This window comes from Neolamprologus brichardi, chromosome 16 (assembly GCF_056152115.1).
Source record: "Neolamprologus brichardi isolate AB-2024 chromosome 16, ASM5615211v1, whole genome shotgun sequence".
NCBI lineage: Eukaryota > Metazoa > Chordata > Actinopteri > Cichliformes > Cichlidae > Neolamprologus > Neolamprologus brichardi.
In genome coordinates, this window is record NC_142119.1 from 8,636,706 (window position 1) to 8,661,726 (window position 25,021).

General features: G+C 40.9%; 1 protein-coding gene across 4 annotated transcripts in view; it reads right to left on the reverse strand.

The window, feature by feature from the left end:
• Window positions 1–2,323: 2,323 nt before the first annotated feature.
• LOC102776592 (radixin) overlaps window positions 2,324–25,021 on the reverse strand; it is a 46,469-nt gene continuing 23,771 nt past the window's right edge. For all 4 annotated transcript variants that reach the window (XM_035909029.2, XM_006793632.3, XM_006793630.3 and 1 more), the window contains exons 3-15: window positions 17,079–17,162; window positions 13,015–13,110; window positions 12,602–12,724; window positions 10,221–10,372; window positions 9,928–10,011; window positions 9,693–9,839; window positions 9,047–9,143; window positions 8,779–8,942; window positions 7,874–8,004; window positions 5,936–6,096; window positions 5,458–5,550; window positions 5,168–5,377; window positions 2,324–3,234 (exon numbers count right to left, since the gene is read on the reverse strand). In XM_035909029.2, coding sequence (XP_035764922.1) covers window positions 3,070–3,234; window positions 5,168–5,377; window positions 5,458–5,550; window positions 5,936–6,096; window positions 7,874–8,004; window positions 8,779–8,942; window positions 9,047–9,143; window positions 9,693–9,839; window positions 9,928–10,011; window positions 10,221–10,372; window positions 12,602–12,724; window positions 13,015–13,110; window positions 17,079–17,162 — 1,707 coding nt within the window. In that variant the 3' untranslated portion in view covers window positions 2,324–3,069. The remainder of the gene's footprint in view (window positions 3,235–5,167; window positions 5,378–5,457; window positions 5,551–5,935; window positions 6,097–7,873; window positions 8,005–8,778; window positions 8,943–9,046; window positions 9,144–9,692; window positions 9,840–9,927; window positions 10,012–10,220; window positions 10,373–12,601; window positions 12,725–13,014; window positions 13,111–17,078; window positions 17,163–25,021) is intronic.

The following is a 25,021-nucleotide window of genomic DNA, read 5'->3' on the forward strand; positions in this document are numbered from 1 at the left end:
CCGGCTGGCAAAAACCTCCTTGCGACTGCTTTGGTTGCTAGCAGGTTGGTGGCAGTAAGCATGGAACACACCAACTTTGGTTGCAGTTTTTCTATGCCATAGGTGGTAGTTAGCATTTTCCCTGCAAACTACAGACGATAGTAGCAATCTGCTGACAACCAAAGCAATAATAGGAGATTTGTATGTGCATAGTGAACTCAGATTTGCCTCCTGTTCAGTCTGAATGCGCTTTATTTGCATTTTGAATTTGCATGTGGGGTTTGTATTAACCGATAACGAGCAACTTGTCATTTGTTGCTCATTTGACTAAAATCATGTGTGTTTGTATTTTATTAGGTGTTTTATCGATAGGAAAAATGTAAAATGCCGACAGTCCCTGTTTATCACAGTTCATTCACATGTTTATCTTTAGTGTGCTTTAATACAGCTTCATTTCTGCTACAGAAATAAGTGCCATCTCTTCAGGGACCACAGCCAAGGAAAAGGCTGTTTGTTGCTCATTTCTCGGGCCAGTGGTGCTTTTATTAAACCAAAATTAAAAAGAAAAAAAGGTGTTAGACCATTGCTGCTGTTTCACTGTATGCTAGGGAATAAAGTGGTTCTTTCTATAATGTGATCCAGGATTATGGTGGGAAATCACAGTATTGATTCATACATAGAGTTAACAAATTAAAAGGAAAACCTAAAAGGAGGGGAGGAGGGAATTTCTGGGTTGCATTTGTCCCCTTCGAGGGAAGCGTCAGTTGTTCTGGGGCGTCATATTTATCCTGTGACAAAACATTTCAGTTCAGATGGCATTGATGAGTTGATCACCTGATTCCAACCCCACCTGCACGTTAAACAATGCTTCCCACCACCATCATCAAAACACTAAATGCGGGAATATCTGATGGAAGAATGAAACTATCCTTCCAGATGAGTGTCAGAGACGTGGAAAATTGACATTGAAGCTGTTTTGTTTGCATTTGGTGGACCAGCGCTGTATGTTGTCACTCATCACTATATTGATTAAGGTGATTAAAATTGTGCTTCACAACAACTTTTTTGATTTTTGGTTTAATGTACAGTACTTTCACTTTTTCGCCCCTGTATGAGTTTAACTTTTTATTCTATAAAACCACCATTGCAGAGTCTGTTTCACCAAACATTTGTTGTGCTCAATTAAGCTTTAGAGATTGAAACCCAAAACAAGAGCACATAAAACAAATGTGACATACCTACAGGATCAGGGAAAATGTGGCTGAACGAGACATGTTGACTGTTCTTGTGAGTGATGTAAAAGTGACCAATAAAAGCCTCACTTAAAGCTTTCACGTCCTGCCTGGTCTGTGTACATGCTGTATTTTGGTATAGTGTGATTTGAAATAAGTCTTTTAATTTTCCTTCGTGAACATTTTTATTTGTATTAAATGTAATGTGCCTACACTGAACCACGGATGCCACAGAAACCTGCATGATCGCTTTTGGATGGACCTTATCACACCGATTTTAGAAGAGTTTTTCTTTTGGGTATTTTGGACACCGCAAGAGAAGTGACATCACTGCTCTACTGCAGTTGTGTTTACTTGCATCACTCTTCCTGTTTTTTGACGATCTATCAGCTGTGGCAGAAAGTAATAAAAAGTGCTGCGAAATGTTTCCATTAAGTTATGAAAAAGAAACTTTCCACTTTGCGACCCCGTGAAAAAATTAAGTGAATTCCATGATTCAGTAGCTAAATTTCTGTCATATTGTGGAGGATTTCTTTACAGCTTCAGTCCATTGAGGTTTGCAAACATTAGTTTACTAATTTTTTTTGCCATTCTGTTACAGATTTGTTGGTGTGCGCTGGATCCTTGTCTTGATGACCTAGTTTGACTTCATGATTCATGACTGACTCTGTGCCTGCGAGGTGTTCAGCTTCTGTAGCTGCAAAGCAAACCCAGAATATGACACCTCCACCGTGCTTGACAGCTGGCATGAGGTGTTTATGGTGATATGATATGAACCATATTTGGCTTTCACTTTGCTGGGACATCCACTCATGGGAAGATTATGGTACTGTGTTAAACCACAGCTAAATGCACCACAGCAGCAAACTCCCAACACTTCTGCTTCTATAGAGGTGCTCAGGCCACATCCTGCTGATCACCAATTAATAAGTTTTCTACATGACAGTATGATGCCATGTTGCTTTGAATTCAGTGGCATACATGACACAGCGGCTTTAAGCAGCAAATTTAAATGTTCTTGAGTATTATGGCAACCCTAAATAACTGAAGGTGCAAATCTGAGACTCATTCTGTTTGACGGAAGAGTCAGGACCAAGATCATACCATAGGTGTATTATTGGAAATATAAATTCATTCTTTATTGTGAGACAAAATATATATTGAAACAACTGCCTCAATGGAAAGATAACACCAAGCAAATCTAGTTTGCTTATCTGCCTGCTAACGGCTCTCTGTGAGCACGCAAGCTGTTAAAGAACAAGTTAACTGCTGAATGTGGCCGACAGCGTCACTGTACCAAAACAAAATGACAGCAGTGAAAGGGAAAGAAATGACACGAGTAAAGCAGTTTAAAAAAAAATTTAAATTGTTCTGCTGAAGACAAAATAAAGGTACAGATTAAAGCGAACTCCCAACATCAATAAGCTATAGCTACAAATGATCATTTTATTTTGTTGAATAAAAGAAACCATTTCGGAACAGTCACGTTTTGTCTAAAGGTTGCGATATTGTTTAATTATCAAACATGCAAGCATTTTAAATTGCTAGTAATGTACAGGGAGACGACGCGTTGCTTGCTATTTGTCCAGATTGATTAAAAGACGTGTGCTTCATCGAGGCGAGGGCAGAGCTCTAAAAAGCAGAAAGCTGAGTATGTGGCTGGCCAGCCGCTGCTAGGCAGAGCTTTGGCGAGGTTGAAGCTACGAAGCCCGCTATCCCATCTTTTTCCGGGGTAGAGAAAAGGTAAGATATCCTGCAGTGGCAGCAGGTTTTGGGCTTTACAAGGAGAGTGAGGCGTTGACATGGCAATGAGACCAAACGGTCTCTTTTCAGTGTTGTGTCCATCCACGTTTCTGGCTCACATGGACTCAAACTCATCTATACGCTGCTTGGTGTTGCCCTGGCGGATCTGCCGTAGGGTTTTGTACTTGTCTCTGCCCGCTTTGACGTTCTCGGCATGTAGCATGTCGTTCTGCGTTTTCTTGGTGTCGTCCCGAGCCTCCGCCAACTCCGAACTCAAAGCCTGGATGGAAGACAAAGGGAGGGAGGTGGTGAGACAATTCACTTAAGATCGACTCCATCGTTGCTCGAATTAAATATTTGCTTAAATTTCTATCAACTCCTACAGGGAATTTTGGCTTTTGTTTATTCAGTCAAGTTTTAAAGACCAGAAACACAAAGACACATTGTTGTAAAGATCAACAAATGCAGAATTCTGACAGCCATCAGCTTGTGGTTGCTCCCATATCATAATAAGCATGAAAAGCTTTTAACAGCTGCCGTTCAACAGGACATCGGTACAGCTGAGTGATAAAAGAAAACAACCTGCCAGGCTGGCTTATGCTCCACCTGATTTGCAGATAAAAGGCAGTGTTAATGTATTTTCACAGCTGCTCTGGATTCAGACAAACCGCCGCTGTAACCGAAGCTGCAATCAAATCTGTCGTATATTCTAATGTGCAGCAGGAAAACTTACGAGCTTTTCACTGCACAGGCTACTTTCTGCAGATTAAACTACAAAATTCAGACACAGATCTTTTTAGCAGCTTTACCGGAAAATAACTTTGCCACAGTGTCTACGCAGCAGTGGTTTCAGAAAGGATGCAGTCCTTCCACCAACGCTTCACCGTAAGATGTACAGATTGTACGATAGTGCCAATGAGGACAGAAAATTAGTGCAATCTTTGTTTTTCCAATGATTGCATGTGTTGAGAAACATCCAAAACTCGACCGACTGATACACAGTACTTCCTCGCTTTGTTCACCACACTGAACAAAGAAGTCCATTCAAAGTTTTGCAGAAATTTATTAATAACAACAACAAAAAAACCCCATCAAATTGCCAAATACGATTTTTGGCTTTTGTCTAATAAACTGAAAGAAGCATTATTTATTTAGTCCTTTCAGCTTTGTGACAGTCCTGAAGTTGCAAATGATGCCAGATACAGAGATTGTGTTGAAAAGTGGGATTGGAGGCTTTGCATTTGCACTGACAAACTCGACTGATGTGCCGGTCTTATAGAAACCCGTTTTCTTAAGTGGTGTTTCTGTTGCAGCAAATTGGCAGCAAATGTGTGCGTGTCTGCCAGCTCGGATGTTTGATGAAAGGAGTTCTCATTAATGCAGAGAAAACACACACACATACAGTTTTTGTTGTGTGCATCTAAAACAGCTCACTGGACACTTTATTCTTAATCTACTACGTGCAAATAGCTAATCAGCTAACCACATCTCAGCAACTCAGTGCATTTAGGCATGATCAAGATGACCTGCCTAAATTTAAACTGAGCATCAGAATGGGAGAGAAAGGGGACTTTGAGTGACTTTGAACATTAAATGGTTGTTGGTGGGCTGTCTGCCTTTCAGAAACTGCTGATCTACTGGGATTTTCCCCACACACCCATCTCTAGGGTTTACAGAAAAATATTTTCTCTTCTTAAAAGCAAAAAAGAAAATATCAAGTGAGCGGAAAACAGCTTGTTGATGCCTGCAGACAATGGCCTGCTGCTAGAAACTGCTAGAAAAGCAACAGTAACTCAAATAACCTCTTGTTACAATCAAGATATGCACAAGAGCATCTCTGAACACAGCCAACTCACACCTTGAAGCAGATGGGCTACACCACACCGGTGACACTCCTGTGAGCTAAGATCAGGAAACTAACAATGACCATGACAAGAAGATATCTGAGATCAAATGGTCACCAGCTGCTCTCAATCCAACTGGGCACCTTTGGGACGTTGTGGAACAGGAGATGCACATCATTAATGCATGCAGCAACTGTGTGATGCTGTCTCGTCGATATGGACAGAAATCTGAGCATTTTTCGAGGCCTTTGTTTAATCTTTGCCGTGCAGGATTAAAGCAGTTGCCCAGCAAGTGGGACCTAACAAAGTAACCAGTGAGTGGGTACCTTTGGAAGAATCCCTCCCCCAGAAACTCAAGCTCATTTCTACCTGTAGCTGTTTCTTAACACGTTCGTTCTTCTGCGCCTCAGTGATTCGTTCCTCCTCGCTGCGGTGGCTGGTGACGCCGTCACTGAGAAGCTCGGCACTGGCCTCGGCGTTCGTTTCATCCTGCTCGTCGTTTTCTGGCGCCGGTGGAGATGTCATGGCCGTCTTAAGTTCTTCCCTGGTCTTCTCCAGGTCCTCTTGCGCTGACAGAGCCTGGAAAGAACATACATGCATACTTAGAAAGAGTAATGACAACCACACAGACACACAAACACAGGCAGGGGTTACATTACTTTGTGTTGCCATTCTGTTGCTTCCTCTTCTTTTTTTCTCTTTGCGTCCTCAAGCAGAGCGATTTTGGCAGTGAACTCTGCTAACTCAGCAGCCTGTTGAAAATAATAACACATCCAAGCAAAAACTTATCACAAACATAACAGACATTTCAAGCACACAATGCTATTTGCAATGCAAAATAATATGAAGCAGAAATAATGATGCAATTCTCATATTTTAGGGAAAGGATAGTTCTGGTGGAGAAACACAGCTTTTGCTACATGGTTACAATTTTTTATACATTATGTATTTATTTGTAAAAAAAAAAAAAATCCTAAATGTGAATAAAAGAGGAAAATGATGAATAATCACTGAACTGGTCAAACATGAATCTATAACAAAAAACTGTTACGTGGTTTTTTACAGATCTGGTGGCATCTACACCTGGACCACAGCACCAGTATGAATGAATGAATATCCACGTGCGTGTGCAAGTACCAGTTGTTCCTGGGTCTTCATCTGGTCAGCGGCCTGCTGAGCCAGCGCTGCCTTGGCCTCCTCCGCCACCTGCCTCTCCCTCTCCAGCCGCTCTGCTTCTTCCTTCGCCCGCTTCCTCTCCTGCTCCAACTCTAGCGCTCTGCGGGTCTGCTCCTCCAGCTCTGCAGGCACACGCATATCAGCGTCTCAATATGCATCGCTAACATGCAGTGACCACAGTTTCAGATTTGTTTTTGTTTTCTATTCAGTTCAGTTTCCAGAGTGGATTTGATCGTGTCAGTTTAGCCCCTTTTTGCTCTCAGATTATTTAGTTTTTATTTGGTCCAGGGTTAGTTTTAGTGTTTTAAATGGAGTCACCTCTCAGCTTATGCAGGCATCTAAAGTCTCAATACAGAAATCCATTTATTTAAAAAAAAAGAAAAAAAAAAGGGGGGGTTCTCACATCTACTTTTAAGCTTTACTTGCAACCCGGGATGTAAAGTCGTCAACAAATATAAAGTTTTTTCAATAACATGTATTTTTAATGATGAACCGAAAACATTTTATGTTTACCTGGTAAAAAAAAAAATCCAAGTTAAAGAACTGCAGCAGACCAATATTTTCAAAGGTCACGAGTTCTTTAAAATATGTTTATTTTTCATTTTTTAAACTTCCACATTTGTACCTGTACAGTCCAGATACAGAGTGGTGAATCCAACGCTTCAAGCATTTGTTAGATTAAAAACACTCCAGGTGTGAACTGTTCTAAATCTTCTGGGATCGGCGCCAGTGCAGCCTGCTGCTGCCTGCGGTCTGCACTGCAGCTTCTATGTTATGCAAATTCAGAAAATTAGTAATAAGATGATGAACCACAGATGCTGATCCGTCTTAGATAGCAGTTCCCAAATGTTAAACATCAGCCAAGTAACGCAAACTTGTGGGTAGGTGTGCTGATTATCAGATTAGAAACACTTCACAATAACCTTCGCTTCAGGATGGGACACTGCATTTGACCTCCAGGGAATGAGAAACAGCTCCCTGTTCAGTGATTAAAACATTATTACCAAAGGTCTCTTATCAGTTCAGTACTGAAACCACAATTAAAGTTACGTGTGAAATGACATAAATAAATATAAATTATGTCGCTATAAAAGACTTGTGGCTACAAACATGTAATGACTCCCAGGACTAAAGGAAATATCTACGTCTCACAGGCTGACGAACAGAGGACGTGCAGTACGAGGTGAGAGTGACCGGTCGGTTTGTTTTTACCTGGCTACATCAGATGATCTGATATCGTCAAGTTGGTGTTGTTCCCACATCATCATAATAAATATTGTTCCAGGTTCAACATTGCAAGTGACCAATCACATTGTTGTGACGTAATACTAAGGAAATGTCCAAATATAATTATACTTGACTCTAATCTGCTACTATGTGTCTTTTACACAGCTGGAACTGCAGCTGCTAGACCACAGCTTAGAAAGTTGATCAGACTGTCACCAAGAGTACCTGTTAAATCAATCAAATTAATTTCACTTTGATGTGCCAACAAACTCTCCTCTGACTGTGGGTCAGCAAGCTTTATAATTTAAATGTATACACTTTTTTACGTTATGTTCTCTGCGAGCTAAATCACCAGATCTTTTGTCTGATCTGCAGCAGTCTGAAATTTTAGTGCTTTCTGTTCTCTAAAGTTTTTAAATCACCATTTTCTTCATCTGTGATCAGTGCAGGAGGTGAAAGGCCCCTCTTTAATGCGAGCGTGCACAGAGCCTGAGACAGAGAGAGCTGATAACCATCACCATGACAGCCGTTATCTCCGAGCGGGGCTTAGGTTTTGCTGAGCCAGCTAAAGCAAACCAAGCCCAGCCTCAATACTTCCTTGAGCTTCGTTTGTAGTACACCCCGCTGTCACACGCGTGCACGCACACACTAGTGAAGTGGGTGGAGACGTACCTTTCTGAGCTCTCTGAGTTTGCTCTTCGATCTGCCTCAGCCTCTCGATCAGCTCCTCCTTCTCTCGCTCTATTCGCTCCTTCTCTTTCTCTGCAAGCTCTCGCTTTTTCTTCTCATTCTCCAGCTGTGCCCTGTCCAGACCACAAAGAAAGCGAACGTCACATGATTGTGTACCGACAAAACTCAAGAGGAAGGTTTTAAAGGTTTGTGTTGAGTCTGGCTCCCTGCTGCTGTGTCTCCAGCTTCATATCAATTAACCATTTAACCCAGTTTCCCACAGAAAGCTGTGGTTCCTTTGTTCAGGTGAACCCGCTGACACACACAAAAAAACATTTTTTTTCAGGCACTGCGTGCACACTCAGGTCGACTGACTACTCTGCTTACATCATTCTTGCAATATTATGCCAAATTTACCTGTTTATCCATAACAACCACATAATATTGTCACACACAGACTGAAGATGATAAAACAATATGTTTTAGAATCACTTACAAAAACAAAAAACCTAATGTAGTCAATAAAAGACACTTTTACCAATTTGTGAAGTAAAACTAAACCTACACACACAAAAATTCAGCACAAAGTGAAACCAATGCTGGACACATTGATGGCATTTATAAAAATTGCCACATCACCTGCTACCAAATAGAAATATGTGGAAATTTACAGTTAACAGAAAAAGTAAAGTTCAGCTTTATGATTTTCTTCACAGCAGCACTGCCCTCTAGTGGTCAGAAAGGGTTACTAGCGTACTGTCACTTATGTAGTTGTCATACAAAGCGTGCAGTACTAGGAGAAATACAGGATAGACTGGTGGGAAATGACTACCATTTAAAACTGCTGGTATGTATTTAGATATAAACTTCATGCAATAAATCCATTAATAGGATTTTTTGCGCCGTACCTCTCCATCTGCTTGTGGTGCTTCTCCTCCCTGGCCTGAGCCTTCATCTGCTGCACCTCAATAGTATCAGGCTTCCTCCTCCTCATGTACAGCTCGTGGTTTCCCATACACAACGCCAGGATACGCTTGTTGATCCTCAACCGTGGGGCGTAGAACACAAAGTCCTGGAGGAAGCCGGCATAAGAAAGGTCAGTAAGTAAAAATTGTATTCTTCTGTGGGGGGGAAAAAACAAAACATTAAACCGTGTATGAATTCATCAGCACTTACTGGAGCCTTCTTGTCAATGGGCTTGATGACAAACTTCTTGTCATTGAAGGAAATGTTTCTGATCTCGCTCCAGGGGAAACCGATCTTTGGTGACAACCTGAGGCAGCAGAGACAGATTTTACTCCACTTAAGATAAACGCACGAGCTGGTAAACATAAAACTTCAAAACAACGGTGGCTTTCAGACGATGGGTGCCCATTAAAATCCTGGTTTTGATTCAACAATCAGTTGTGTACCACTGTTCACAACCATTAGAGGGAAATCATGTCAGTGCATCCCAGGCCTCATTTACATACTCGGACTAAATATCAAAAAAGTGTTAGAAGGTGGATTTAATGATTTAAACAGACTGAATCAAGTTTTCTTGTGTAATTAAGTTCTAAACTGCATTAGTGTATGTATGCCAGCCATCAATCTCTGTTCCACTTTTTTTCCCAAATGAAACCGAGCAGGTGTTGAACAGAAAACGTCTCTTTTTGTTCCATTTAGCTCCTTCTTTGGTTAAAATGACGTATTGGTTTTCATCCGCTACATGAATGATTTCGTCAAACAAATACTGAGCTGAGTCACTGATCACAAGAAACAGCGATGATATCCACGAATAACACGACAAGTATACATTCATGTAAATGTGTAGATTTATTACTTGTCTTCATGCTCGTAGATGTTGAGTCCCAGGGCGTCGACCCCGAGCCACAGCTCCGTGCCCTTCTTGTTTTTAATTTCAAAGTAGTTGACGCCGTACATCTCCAAGTCCTGGGCGATCTTCAGATACTCCATCATCGCGTCCTCCCTGCACACACAATAGGAGAAAACAGTTAGCAGAGAAACATGCAGGAGCCAGTGGCCTTAAAACCATGAAACCTTCACAATACACTCACCTGAGCATGCTTCTGTGCTCCTCGTGCCACGTCTGTATTCTGTCCTCCCACTGCTCCTTTGTCAACTTGTGCTGCTCCAGAACTCTACAGGACACGCCGAGGAGAAAAGGACACAAGAGACAACGCAAGAGTTAACAGTGAAAACAATAACACAACAAGCACTCCTGGGCTTTTAATCATGCTAAAATGTACACATTTTTACTCTTAACAAAGAGAGACTCTGGAATCAGATATTTCAATGTGGGTCTTCATTAGACCCACGTGGAGTAGCATATTATGTCTACTGATTTTACCTCTGTGGCAGTAGCCGGTCAGATGCCAGGTAGCCAGGCTTGTGAATATCGTTGTTATAGTCTCCGTATTTGGCCTGAACGGCATACGAGGCCAGCAGCACGGCTGTCTCTGGAGGACAGTAGTTCTCATCATTCAGAATGGCCTCCTTTACCTACTCAGAGGACACATAAGCAAAAACACACAAACGTCTTCTGACTCCATAATTCATGGGTAAAAAAGAAAATTCTGTTTTTCCAGCAGAACTGAGCTGAACTAAAATAGTAATGCAGTCCAAAGATTTTTTAAAATACATTTATATCAATAATTAGTAATTCATTTCACACTCCCATGTGGCTTTCTCCCATGTGTCTTGTCCCTCTCTGTTTAACCCCAACAGATGGCTACGCCTCCCTGAGCCTGGTTCTGCTGGAGGTTTTGTCCTGTTAAAGGGGAGTTTTTCCTTCCCGCTGTTGCCAAGGGCTCGTTCATATGGGGTCATCTGATTGTTAGGGTGTCTCGTAGGGTTTGTAACCTACAACATAAAGCGCCTTCAGCAGACTGCTGTTGTGTTTTGGCGCTACAAGCCAAATCATCTTTGACAGATGTAAGCCAATGCAAAGTATTCCATCTTAAGTCCAAAGAAGAAATTTCTGAGTTCCCAGTCAGAATTTGTTGTAAACTGGGGCTACGTCCACACGTACACGGGTATTTTTGAAAACGGAGATTTTCCGTTTTCGTTTTAAAAAATAATCCCGTCCACACGTAAAGGCAGAAATGAAGGAAAACGCTGCTAGGAACACGCCAAAGCAACAGGTGGCGATATATTTCTAACCGTGCAGAAATGTTGGCCAATCAGAAGTCTAGAAGCCTCGGTGGGAAATAGTAAACAAAGCTGGGGCATAGAAGCAGAACCGAGTCATATGTGTGGAGGGACAGTAACTGTGTGTATATGTAAGCATTTAAACACTGCAGAGAGTACAATTAACAGTAACAGTAATGTAGAAATTCATTTCACCGAAACAATAACGTGGCGCACAGTGTGACGTCAAAAAAGGCGCACACCTTTGATGCTGCGTTTTCTGCGTTTTTCTCGTCCACACGTAAATGCAAAAACTGAGTTTTCAAAAATATCCACCCTGGCTGGAGTTTTAAAAATCTTCAGTGACCAAAAACGCCGTTTACGTGTGGACGAAAGGTGCAAAATCTGCGTTTTCAAAATACAGTGGTGTTCCCAGGTACGTGTGGACGTAGCCTGGAACACCACTGTCTAGTCGGACTTCCAACTCAGAAGTTGGTGATCCCCCACCAACCCTAACTTAACAGTCCAAATGGCGGTGTATGTAAACATTTGTGACTTGTAACCTGCACTACTACATATGTGTGTTTGAGACATAAGCCAAAATAAATTAATTAATTAAATAAGCCATATGCAGAACCCCGGCCCAGTTCTATCCATGCATATGCCTCATTAATGGCTCTACTTTTACCTTTGCTAAGACTGAAACAAACCTTGTTTATTCTTGCTTTTCTGACATTCCTAATGGAATGTGCTGAACTTGGGAGTAATGTCACTTCCCAGTTCCGCCTTCTAACTTACGATGCAAATGGAACACAGGACTCTGTTGCGGACACGGAAACATCACAGCTGAGTAATCATTCCTGTTTCACCTGGATGGAAGCACACTGCCTAGGCTGCATGAACAGTTGGTGCATTGTAAAGTGAAGTCTCGAAAAACTGGCAGGCAAGTGCGCCTCAGGTGGCGGACTACAAGCACGCTTCAAAGAAGCATAACGGGAATCACTGCTCACCCGTGGTGTCTCCAGCTGTCCGCGCCCACAACAGAGTATAATTGAGGCCTTGTACTGATATATCAGAAAACTGGAGGTGACAACAGTCAGTGGGTGGGCTACAGTTATATGAATGTAGAGGAATTAAAGGGATTGTCACTAAACAGCAGGATTCAGAGAATAGTGTTTCTGTCAATATTATTCAGCAGCAGGGGATGCACATTAAACATGGTTATTAAAACAAAAACAAAAACCCCCAATTTAGCTGACAGACATTGACGATGCAGATAGGGAAATAAATAATGATTTAAAACTCCAGGAAAAGTATTTCAGCTCGTCATCAAACCACCTTTCAATATTATATTTAATAAATGCAAGCCAGCGGCAACCATACGTACTCTTTTATTTGCTGATATGTTGATCCATCTACTGCCATAATTGATGTAGAAAGCAAATATACCGGTAACCACAATGGCCACATTATTGGACACCAGCTCAAAAAAGGTGTAATTATTGTCTTAGATGAGAAAGGCTCTTTACAGCTGTGAATCCAGCTCAGTTTTCATGCAGGTTTACCCCGTACGAGCTTGGCAGCCTGAGCAGTTCACAGTACCTGCAGGAAGAAAAGTTTCTGTGTGATCTCCTGGATGAGCTCCTCAGAAACATCCTCAGGGAAGAACTTTGCTCTGAACTTGAACTGCAGCGGATTCTCCTTCTTGACATCCTGCTGGGTCACCTGGAAGGAACACCCGAACACAAGCCTTCATCATCTGCCATTTACAAAGTGCATGTGACATGAAAGTCCTGAGAAAACTCAACTGAAAAAACAGATCTCAGTGTTCATGGTCCATCCTCTACGTCGTTTTATAAAGTATTAACAACAGGATGATGAATGTTTACCATTTACAAGGAGTCATAAGATTAAAATGTTTTCTTAATGTGAGAATAAATTCAGTTGTTACAAAGAATATAAACATAAGCATGCTGAGTGATGGATTTCTTCCTATGTTTTGAGCAGCCTCTCACCTTCTTATTGAGCTTGAGCCACGTCACGTAGCCTTTGCTGTCTGTGTACTGCAGGCCGAAGAACCAGACCTCCCTCAGACCGACTGTTTTCACCACCTGAAACCACAATATATCTTACGTTTTCCACTTCCTCTTCAAAAACTCTCAAAATTTCCCCGACACCTGTAGTCAGTAAGACTGTTATCTGTACTTGCAGTTTCAGTTCTTTCAGGATTTGAGACCACAAATTGTACGCACTGCGTCAGATAAAGTAAAAGTGCTCTGTCATCTCACTGGTATCACGTACCGACGGCAATCTTACCAAATCGATGCATCATTAAAAAGTGAAACTGAATACTTTCCCTCGTCTTTCCTCCCTGTTGTCAAACACAATTCTCTGTTTGTCATTCACAAACTATTGTCTCACATACACACAGAGAGGAATCGTGAGAAACAGACACAGACGATCCCAGAGGGGATTGTAGACACTCTCTCAGATGTTAAGGTGATTTACACAGTCAATACCACGCCACTTCTACCATGTAATTAACTCTTTCTCACGCACAGAGAATAAAAGAGATGCTGACATAAACAAGCTAAATACCCATGTCGCATGCACGCACAACTGCAAAAGCCCCCACAAACACCCATCCAAAAAAAAAAAAAAACACACCGTTGCGATGGTAACGGTACAATCAATTACATTTGCAAACACACACACATACGCCTACACAGAGTGGGCCTCCAGTGGGACTGCGGTACGAGGAGACAGCTATGTGGATAAGAGACTTCAGGATGAGAGGGGAGGAATGATGAGTGTAGCAGAGACGGGGAAAGCTGATCAAGCTGCCTGGACCTCTGAGCAGGACTCTCATACTTTCAGGCTAGATAAAGACATTTGCTCACACAGGCAGTTTTACAAGCGAGTGTGATCATCACCCATCACAGGCTTACATGTTTGGGTTAGTTTGTCTGAAAAGCTTTTCCATCATGCTGTGGCCTTTTATCATCCTGTGTGTGTGTTTGAGTGAGCCATTTATCGTGAGCTCTGCAGCCTCTTTATCAATGAAGCCCTCACTTCATTCATGCGAATCTGGACCACTGCGAATGAATCAGGACATGCAGCACAGTTTTTCCCTGTGCTGCATGTCATGTGCCTTTGCCTCCGTTTGCCTTCTGGACATGTGACTTCCTGTACTGTAGGTAACATAGCCACGCTGCATTTAAGGGATCTCAGGGAGACTGGACAGTTTTCATACCACAAGATTATAAAGGATGCAGAAGAAATATAGCTCCTGAAGCACGTCAGTTGTTGCTATGCATATATATCACACTTTATATGACGGATGGTTTAAAAAGAACTACATCTGAGTCCTACAAAAAGACAACCATGTCAGCATCTCCATGACCGAGGTTGGTACAGACAATCTTTATCAGCTGATCGCCTCTGACAGTTCTGCTGCCTGCAGCGAGGACTATAATACTGCACAGTACTAAAGTGTGTAGACTGGTGTGCTTCATGGAGCACTGCAGTGAGATGTAGCCACACTCCTGGACCACAGTGTGGCTTCAGGACTTCTTGTGGATGCTAATTTGAAATGTGGAGGGACTGTACTAGCTGTAATTGAGAGGTGGTCTAACATGAAGGAATGTCCTTTTAGATGTTGGAATGCATTCATATCCTCATGAGGGAATTTGCCGTCATTATGGGTCCAATCCAGTCTGAATCATCACACTGTTTGGATTCCTCTGTGGAATGACTGTGGATATTTAGTGGATCCAGACCACGCTCTGCACCATTTACAACAAGCAGCTGAACACTTTGTCTAACATTCATTTCAGCTCCGCTGCCACAGCAGCAGATACAAAGTCTTTTCCACTTTAGACCTGTTTTTAAGATCACAAAAAAGCTCCTTTTTAATAGTTAAAAAAAACAAACATTTTCAGTACCAGTTGAGGTTTGGTTTTCTTTTTATTGTGCAAAGTTGTTTTTCCACACTTTGGTTAATGTAACCTTTGGGATATTTCTTCTTATTAACAAAAAAAAAAAAAAAAAAAGTTTAGAAATATCACCAAAACAAATCCATCAAATAAAGATTAAGGTAGTTTCCTACATATAGCAAAGTTACAGCAGAAGGCATCTCTGGACTGAACAAACCTATTTTATCAAACTAGCAGAATTCTTTCTAGGAATTCTGACTGTACATTGGCTAAATCCATACACCTGTAATACCTCGGCTGCCTGCGTAACAGCTTTGCCCTTAATGATGGGAATTACCAGAACAGACAACACGGCGATAACAAGCCTTGAAATAAAAAAGGGAGGAAAACAAAGAGAAAAGGCAGGAGCTATCTTCATTTTGGAACAATTAAGATTTGTATTTTCATGTAACATAATCACAATAATTACTCCAAATATCCACCATCTTATCTATTTCTAGCTGAATAAGTGCTATAATGTGTGAAGGGTAGAATTCTCACTGATATTAAGAATTCGGGTCAGGTAAATAACTTATTTTTGTAAGCTTTTTTAAGTGTGTACTAATAAAAATTAGCCGATGTTGGTTTGAAGCCTTCTCAAGTAGCTCTAGTGAAATGCTCAAAATCACCACAGAGTGGTGCTACCTCCTTTTTTAGAGACAACAAGGAGCTCATCTGTATGGCTACTGAATGTAGCCCTGTGGAGACCTGTCATTGTTTGGTCTCTGTTGAGTCCTGTAGAACAAAGAATCAGTGTCTTCATTCACATGTCTGAAACCTGCTAAACTATCCCACACCAATGCTATATAAGCCACTCACATGCTACAAGATCTCATCATTCAATACTTTATCCCCACCAGCTAGTTCATTTATAAGCTGCAAGGCGTCCCGTCTATTGCTTACATTCGGTCACTTTTAAAACCAAAATAATCTGAAACAAATGAATATTTGGTATTCTTTTTATGAGCGTGAATATAACACAAACACACTGAACACACATATGCGGAGAGTAATGGATGCGGAGACTTTGTGCAGTCACCAAAAAAAAGAGCCAATTCATGTTAACTACAAAATTAACTAATGTGTTAATATTCCAACGTCACGCAGTTTTACACCTGCATTTCCTGCAAGATTAAAATGTTTAGTGTCAACAGAAGCTGGCATCTTTCTCAGTGGTTTCCACGAGTCAGCTACAACCACCAACTGTCATCATCCTTTCAATCAATCAGATGAGCTGATCAGAGTCAGAATATGAATGAGTAAAAAATAACTGCATAACAAATGTTAGGAAAATCCGTTTATGTGTCTGATTTCTCTATGGATCCTGGCACCCAAAGGTCAAAGGCACGTTCATAGACAGCTCTGAAACAGAACGTGGTTGCTCAGCTATCCACAGCAGGAAGCAGAACACACAAATACAAAAACAAAACCACAGTTTCACTGAGTGTGTATATTGCACAAATACTACAGATATGATCTGCAGCTTTAGACTGCAACAAGTCCTGATTTCTGCTGTTAAAACAGATCTATTACAAACACACAGCCTTACTCCCCTCATGCTGTACAGAACATGTAAACAAAAGCGACAACAAAAGCAGAAAACAAATGTGTCTCTCTCGCATTTTGTCTTCATGGTATTCCACCGCAACCCCAACAACCCTTTGTAGTCTGACATGAAACGACACTGAAAGCTGCCCTTTTACTTCCCAGTGTCCCAGAGTCTAACAGTGTACACACGTACACAGTTATGCACACCATCCACACAATACTTCCACCCATCTGCTGACTCCTGAAAGCTCCTCTTTTGAACAAAGAGTGCTTTATATGTTTTCTTTGTACAGAACCAGTACCAACCCGAACCCAGCCAAGCACACCCTGGTACACGCACCAGCACTTAGTTTCAGTGTTGCATTTCATTAGTAATCCATGAGTCTTTCAGTAGGTCACATAGTCTAAAATACCTATAGTGTCTATTCTAACAGTAGAAGTCATTTTGAACCCTTCTAGCTGCAGAAGAAGATTTGGTCCTCACAATCTGAGATCAAAACAGAATAAATTAAAAATAAGACACTTACATCTTTGTGTTTACAGTATGCGACTCTTACCTGATCGAAGAGCTGTTTGCCTGTTGTGTTGGGCTGGATGGCAAACTCCAGCTCAGCGTCCATGGTGGTGACGCGCACATTGATCTGTGAAACACAAGTAATGGATCAGTAAATGGTTTACTTAATTCTACTTGTTGAACACGGACGATATATAAAAGACAGACATACTCAGTGGGATGTAACCCTCAGGGATATAGTTTTCGAGCATCTTGCCATGCAGTCAGCCTTTACAAACATTTTTGAAAGATTGGGTCGTTTTCAGGAGCTCACAGAGCTCGAGTGTGATACTGTAATAGGACGAAATTTCCTTCCTTTCAGATATTCCACTGTAAGTGGTGTTATTGCAAAGTGGAAGTGTTTAGGAACCACAATAACTCAGATATGACGCGGTAGACCACGTGAAGTTGCATAGTGACATTGCCAAGTGCTGAAGTGTGTATTGCAGAAAAGCACACTTAACAACTGCAATGGTCCAAAACTCTTCTGGCTTTAACATCAGCAGAAAAAACGTGCACCAGAAGCTTCGTGGCATTGGTTTCTATAGCTGTGCAGCTTGCCAGCATGTTCTGCGAGTGTCAGCTAGGGCTGCCACAAACGATTATTTTGATAGTCGACTAGTCACTGATTATTTTTGCGATTAGTCGACTAATCAGATCATCATCCATTGGAAGTAAAACGTACAGCTTATTGCACCAGCAGCATCTGCTCTTATATAACTATCATTAGCTTATAGCTTTAAGTGTTTAAGGTATGTGCTAACTAAAAATAAAGACAGGATGATAGTTTATTAAATTTTAATGAAATTTGCAGATTGTTTCAGTTAAGTTTAATAAACTCCTTGCTATCTAAAATATAACAGGACACCGGAGTAAATTATCAAGCATCTCACACTTCTGATGATCAGTTGTCTTCTTGAAGTTTATTCAGCTGTGTAAAAACTATAACTTTGATCTCAGCCAAACTGATTTACTCAGGACCAAATAAAATACTAAAAAAAAAGCAAAACAATAACATTTTGAAGTTATCTAAGTGACTTGTATATATTTAACCTGAGTAGCGAAAGATAGCAGTGGGTTTGAAAACGATTTGCTGGGAGTCACGGTCTCTAGTGAGCCTCGCCCCCGGCTAGCTATCGAGCTAGTGGGTAACAGACGTCTCCGAAAACGTTGGAGCGCTTTTTGAAAATATGTGGTGTCTTGATAAACTGAGCAGATATTTGAGGTTTACACAGCTACATTCTCGCCTGAAAATATGTTAAACGTTTATTTTGTGACCCAGAAAGAATAATAAGAGTAATATTAAAACTAACTAGCTGCTGCCATTGTTGGAAACTGAGCTGTGCTGCGCTATGAATTCTGGGACACAGCTTCTTCTTCTTCTAGGTTTAACGGCAGCTGGCATCCTTGTACATGCAGTGCTGCCATCTTCTGTTTCAGTCTGTTATTACACTCTTAAATCCTACTACTTGTTCCTGCGTCTTTTGTGATCTTACAAAGCTTCAAACGACGCGTCGACTATTAAATCAGTCGTTGACAACTTTGATAGTCGACGTAATCGTGACTAGTCGACTAATCGTGGCAGCCCTAGTGTCAGCTGAAGACTTATACTGTAGAAAATGTAAAACCTGATTTATGTGGTTTGAACGTTTCCCACAGATGACCATGATGCAGCATAAAGGCAGTGATGGCCACTGTATTTGGTCAAAGATGATCCACACCTTGTAACCATTGTGACACTGACAGCAATGCAGAGAGTTGGAAAACCCCTTCAGTAAATTCTAATTTGAGATCATTGAGTTGAAATAAGAGGTGGCAAAGGAGATCTAGAAACTGTCGAGAGGTCACTCTACAGAATCTGTGATTTTAAATAACCAACACAAGTGCTATATAACTGGGAAGGAGAAGGGAGCGTGTACAGGAATCTGCAACACGTTTAACAGGTTAAATGAAATGTAATAGAAATTAATATATTACATTTAGAAAAAAAAGGGAACCCTAAGTGTAAATTTAAAAAAAACCCAACTAAATATATATATAAATAAATGTGTGGAGGAAGCAGAACTGCTAAAAACAGGATGTGAAAGTTCCTAACAACGTGTGAAAATCTAAACACTGTATTGAAAGAAAGCAAATATAAGCAGCTTGGAAAAAAGTAAACTGGACTGATCTGAGGCTCCACAGTCTGCTGGTGGGACTGCCTGTGCAGCTGTGTGTGAGTCCCTGTCAGACTTCTATAAATATTCCCAACACACACACAAACACACAGTTACAGCCAGCTTCCATATTAGGTGCAGCCTGTTTACGCTGCTTATCCTTCTTCCCGTAAACTGAATAGAGGAAGTTTTCACTCAACTTTTACCAAGACCTGTCACTAGGTTTCCGATTTAACTGTAATGTAAATAAAAATAAAAAGGGGGGGTACTCAGTGAAAACTACAGTGACTCAAACTACAATAAGAACCATTTCTCCTGGATCTTTGGGGTTCACTGGACATCTGTGCTTCAGCATAGAAGAGTAGAAGTTTGCACAAGAAACAACCATAATAATTTGGAGAATGCGTCACTTCCTCAATGAGTTATGATGTAGTCCTATTCATAAGAAAAGCCCAGACAGATGTCAGGAAAACACGCCGTCTCTGCGTGAATTCAGAAAATTTCACCTCATTTGAAATTTTAACACAGTAACATGTTTTAAAAGACTAAGAAATCCAGAGATCAGATGAGCCTTCAAAACCACACCACTGCCCTACAGTAATCCTTTCCAGACACTTTTAATAGTAATAAACTCTTACTCATATGCAGTACATAAATATGCAATCGCACATTTCTCTTGGTGTGCATCTATTCCTCTCTTCCCACTCGAGGTGCAATACATTATAATGCCCTGTGCCGCAGTATGAAACCCTCTCTGCAGTGAAACCAACCACCAACTGGCACTGTCCTCAAGTAACCCTGGCAGAAAGTGAGAGGGGAGTGAGAGAGGCACAGAGGAGATGAGAAAGTGATAACAATGATACAGTAAAAACCGTTTTATACTACTATAAGAAATCTATGCAATCGCTCAACTTATACCTTCCCAGAAATGCAAACACTGCAGCCACCTTAACAACTGTCTGCTTTGCACTAACCCCTGTGAAACTACATGTAATAGAATGTAACTGTATCTAGCTTTCTCACTATGCTATCCAATAACTCCTACTGCAATCTGCCAGTGTGGACATATGGAGTTTTTCTTATTGTCATAGTTCTGTCAATCCTGCATCAGCTCTGAAGTATAAATGCATACAACGATGTTGACTGAGACGGAAGCAATAAAATGCACTTCAAGTATAAAATTGCTGCATAAGGAACTAGTAAGGGGTGTGTGTGTGTGTGTGTGTGTGTGTGTGTGTGTGTGTGTGGCAAAGTGCTTCTGCACAGTGTACCAGGGACACGGAGAAAAGTTGTCGTACCATAGGCACGAGGAGTGTGTGTGTGTGTGTAAATATTTAGAGACACACAAAGACGAAGAGATGATGCCTACGGTGAACTGAGTGCATCAATCATAAGAAATCACAGACAGCTCTACTGACCTGAAAAATATACGACAGACAGTGGGCACACACACACACACACACACACAATTGTTCTGCAGATAAAACCAAAAGCACTCTACCCAACCTCTATCTCACACACACACACACACACAATAAAGTGTGTATATTATTCTCTATATTTTTCCCTCTCGTCCTGTAATGTGTTGCATCTTTTTGTCTGCAAAGATACTAAGAAATTCCCATTAAGTTCCACACCAAAGTGAGTTCCTCTCTTGTAAAAAACAAACAAAAAAAAACCCCCCACACTGTGCTAAACTACATACCACTCAGCTGCAGTCCACACTTTTTAGGCGACTCCTCTAAGACAGTACGGACCATACTCTAGGAGGAAGGACAGAATGAGCAGCTGCTTCACTGTATGGATTTATTTTATTTTTATTTTTTTATTTAATTACTCACTATTTACACACTCCATTTCTGACTCTACAATGTCTCAGCTACAAGCATGATAAATAACCCAATAGCCTCTGTGCACTTCTGGCATCTGAACAACTGAATTACTTTTCTTGTCGATGGCAACACCCCCACCAAAACCAGGAGAATCCTTTGCATCAGCATGTTGCACAGTCACAGCAGCTAACACTCCCGTAAGCCTTGTCCACATACCACACTGCTGATGGATCAGAAACTGTGAAAGCGCCAGTTTGAAAGCAGTACACAAAGACTGGGCGTGGGTTACTGACTCTTAATGTCAATGAATTTCCTATCACATGCAGAAGGAAATAAAAAAAGGTCCCAATTCAAGTAATTTTGAAAATGAGGGCATCATTTAATGTTCTTGGTCTGACATTGCATCCAAGGTTGATCTTACGAGACTCGTTACCCACCAGCTGCTAGGGGGCAGCTGCGACACATAACCAGCTACCTCATTTTTGTCGGGCTGACCGCAGCACACGATTGTGGATTTTTGCTACACTGACTGGGCCTCAGTTTTAACACCAAACCCTTACTCAACTATTACTGATCACCACAATCATTTTTGATCAAGTTTCTGTCATTAAACTGGATAAACAGGAATTCAGACCCAAATAGCTTTTCACACTGTTACTGTGTAGCCGTTACTTTAAATATAATTACTCATGTTAATGTATTGCTAATGTGCTTGTGAAAAATGAAGTGTGTTGGAAGTCTGAAGAGGGAACAGTGTTTGTGCAGTAGATGCGGGGAAAGCATGGGAACACTACCATATGGTGGTGTGTATATATGTGTGTGTGCATGTGTTTAACAACAAGACTGACATCTGTGCGTATGTATGAGAGTGCAGCCATATGGGGCATATGACGTGCACACACTGTACACCATGTATTCCACATGATAATACCTCTCAGCAACATCCCAGTGGCACATTTTAATGTAATTTTCTAAAAAGCCATGTGGGTGTCCTAATGAGGGATTTTAACACTTGACAGGGTGGCCTAGAAAGGATCGTCCTCTCTTGAGATGAAAGAAAAGCTCATCGGTTCAACAGACAGGCAACAGTAAAATAGGAAAACGCTAAACCGACGTTAAACAAGCGAGGCTAAAATGATTGTTTGTGTTATTTCTCACATTGTGCAGATATCGACTTCAAGTTATCACTGACTAATATGTTTTTTTTTAAAGTTGTGTCTGACCAGTAGTCCAAAGACATGAAGTTACAGTAAAAAACAAAACAACAACAAACAGCCCAACACCACCACATTCTAACAGGCTGACTTGTAGAGAAATTTCTACGATGTATGTTTTGCCATTTTTAGTTGCAAAGAAAAAAAATATACCTGAAACAACTCTTTATATAAAGTGTTCACTATATTGTACATGAGACTCCAGCTGTAGATTTGTGTGTATGCATGTGAGCAAGAGCTGTTTTAACATTTGTATTTGTGTGTGTCTGTGTGTGACAGAGAGAGAGTGGGACAAACTGATGAGGAACCATGCCATGTCTTCTTGCTGATAGCTATGTTAACAGATAAAGCAGGTGGTCTCAGCCGTTTACTGACCACAGTCTATTCTGTTACTGTTGACTCACTCCAGCTGATAAAACTTTTTGTCTGAATGTTAGAGAAACGCATAACATCTTTTTGTTCCACATTAGGGCTGCCACAAACGATTATTTTGATAGTCGACTAGTCACCGATTATTTTTGCGATTAGTCGACTAATCAGATCATCATCCATTAGACGTAAACCGTACAGCTTATTGCACCAGCAGCATCTGCTCTTATATAACTATCATTAGCTTACAGCTTTAAGTGTTTAACGTATGTGCTAACTAAAAATAAAGACAAGATGATAGTTTATTAAATTTTAATGAAATTTGCAGATTGTTTCGGTGAAGTTTAATAAACTCCTTGCTATCTAAAATATAACAGGACACCGGAGTATATTCTCAAGCATCTCACACTTCTGATAATCAGCTGTCTGCTTGACGTTTATTCAGCTGTGTAAAAACTAACTTTAATCTCAGCCAAACCGATTTACTCAGGAACAAATAAAATACTAAAAAAAAAGCCAAACAATAACATTTTGAAGTTATCTAAGTGACTTATACATATTTAACCTGAGTAGCGAAAGATGGCAGTGGGTTTGAAAATGATTTGCCGGGAGTCCGGTGTTCTCACGGCTCTAGTGAGCCTTGCCCCCGGCTAACTATCGAGCTAGTGGGTAACAGACGTCTCCGAAAACGTCGGAGCGCTTTTGAAAATATGTGGTGTCTTAATAAACTGAGCAGATATTTCAGGTTTACACAGCTACATTCTCGCCTGAAAATATGTTAAACGTTTATTTTGTGACCCAGAAAGAATAATAAGGGTAATATTAAAACTAACTAGCTGCTGCCATTGTTGGAAACTGCGCTGGGCCGCGCTATGAATTCTGGGACAGAGCTACTTCTTCTTCTTCGGGGTTTAACGGCAGCTGGCATCCTTGTACATGCAGTGCTGCCATCTTCTGTCTCAGTCCGTTATTACACTCTTAAATCCTACTACTTATTCCTGCGTCTTTTGGGATCTTACAAAGCTTCAAACGAAGCGTCGACTATTAAATCAGTCGTCAACGATTTTGATAGTCGACGTAATCGTGACTAGTCGACTAATCGTGGCAGCCCTATTCCACATACACGCGGCAACAACAATGCTCAGGTCATGGCATCAAAATTAGATTTATGCAATCAGTGTGTCAGTTTTTCTACTGTCTATGTCATAAACTCATTATAGTCTATTCTAAACAGGACTCCCGTTAAGTACACACAAGTGTGTGCGCTAACAGTCGCATAGCTTGTTGTAGTCAGACAACATGTTGAAACCCAGCTTGAACTTGTTACGACACAAACATGTTTAAAGTTAAATAGCTATGATAAATAGTAAATAAATAGTAAATAAATAGAGTGATGGCACAGGAAGATCCCTTTGCTTTCACTTGGTCGACAACAAAAGTAGCTCTTTGTAGAAAATCATGCCTGACTGCAACATGACACCTCATGGATTTGTTTATGTTGACTGTTAACAATATTAACCTTATGACTTCCATCCACATGATCAGCATGTCTCTGGGGACAGCTTTTTATGATAGCTTGACTGACAGTAGGGCTGCATGATTTTGCATAAAATGAGAATCACGATTTTTTGGCTTAGAATTGAGATCACGATTCTCTCACGATTTTCTTTTCCAGTATAAATATTTATTGCGCTTATTAACTGCACATCAACTTCGTAACAGTTGAGACTGAACATAAAAACAATAAATAAACATAAAAACAACAAATGTCTCACATTTTGTCATTGCCGCAAAATGTTGTACCGCTTGAAATTCCGTCTCCACCGTTGCTCGACACTGCTTGTATAGAGCAGGTAGTGCAACAATAGAAAAATAGTTGCGGGACGGCACTGTGTAGCGTTTGTCTAGGGTGTTGATCATTTTCCTAAATCCCTCGTTTTGCACAGTGTTGATGGGAGCCATATCTTTGGTCAGGTGATAAGTAATAGCCTCCGTAATTTCTTTGTGCCTGCGGAAGTTCGACGGGTATAGGGAAGCACTGTATAAGGTTCCCGTTATTGATGTTTGGGTGGTTGACCGGGACGGATTTTCTCCTGTCACTTTCTCGTCATCCCTGACGTGCTCTCCGTTGTTTTTTCCCTGCTAATTTTAGCATCACACGGCACAGCTTCTGTATCACGTGGTATAAGGCTCCGCCCTTGTCATTTGTTGAGCAGGAAGAGTGAGCGCTTGTTTTCATGCAGATTACGTCCCGGATCAAAATGCGGTACAATCGTCTTTTTTTTTTTTTTTTTTTTTTTTAAATCGTTGTCATTTGGAAATGAGATCGCACATAAGTATGAATCGAGATCGCGATTTCTAACGATTAATCGTGCA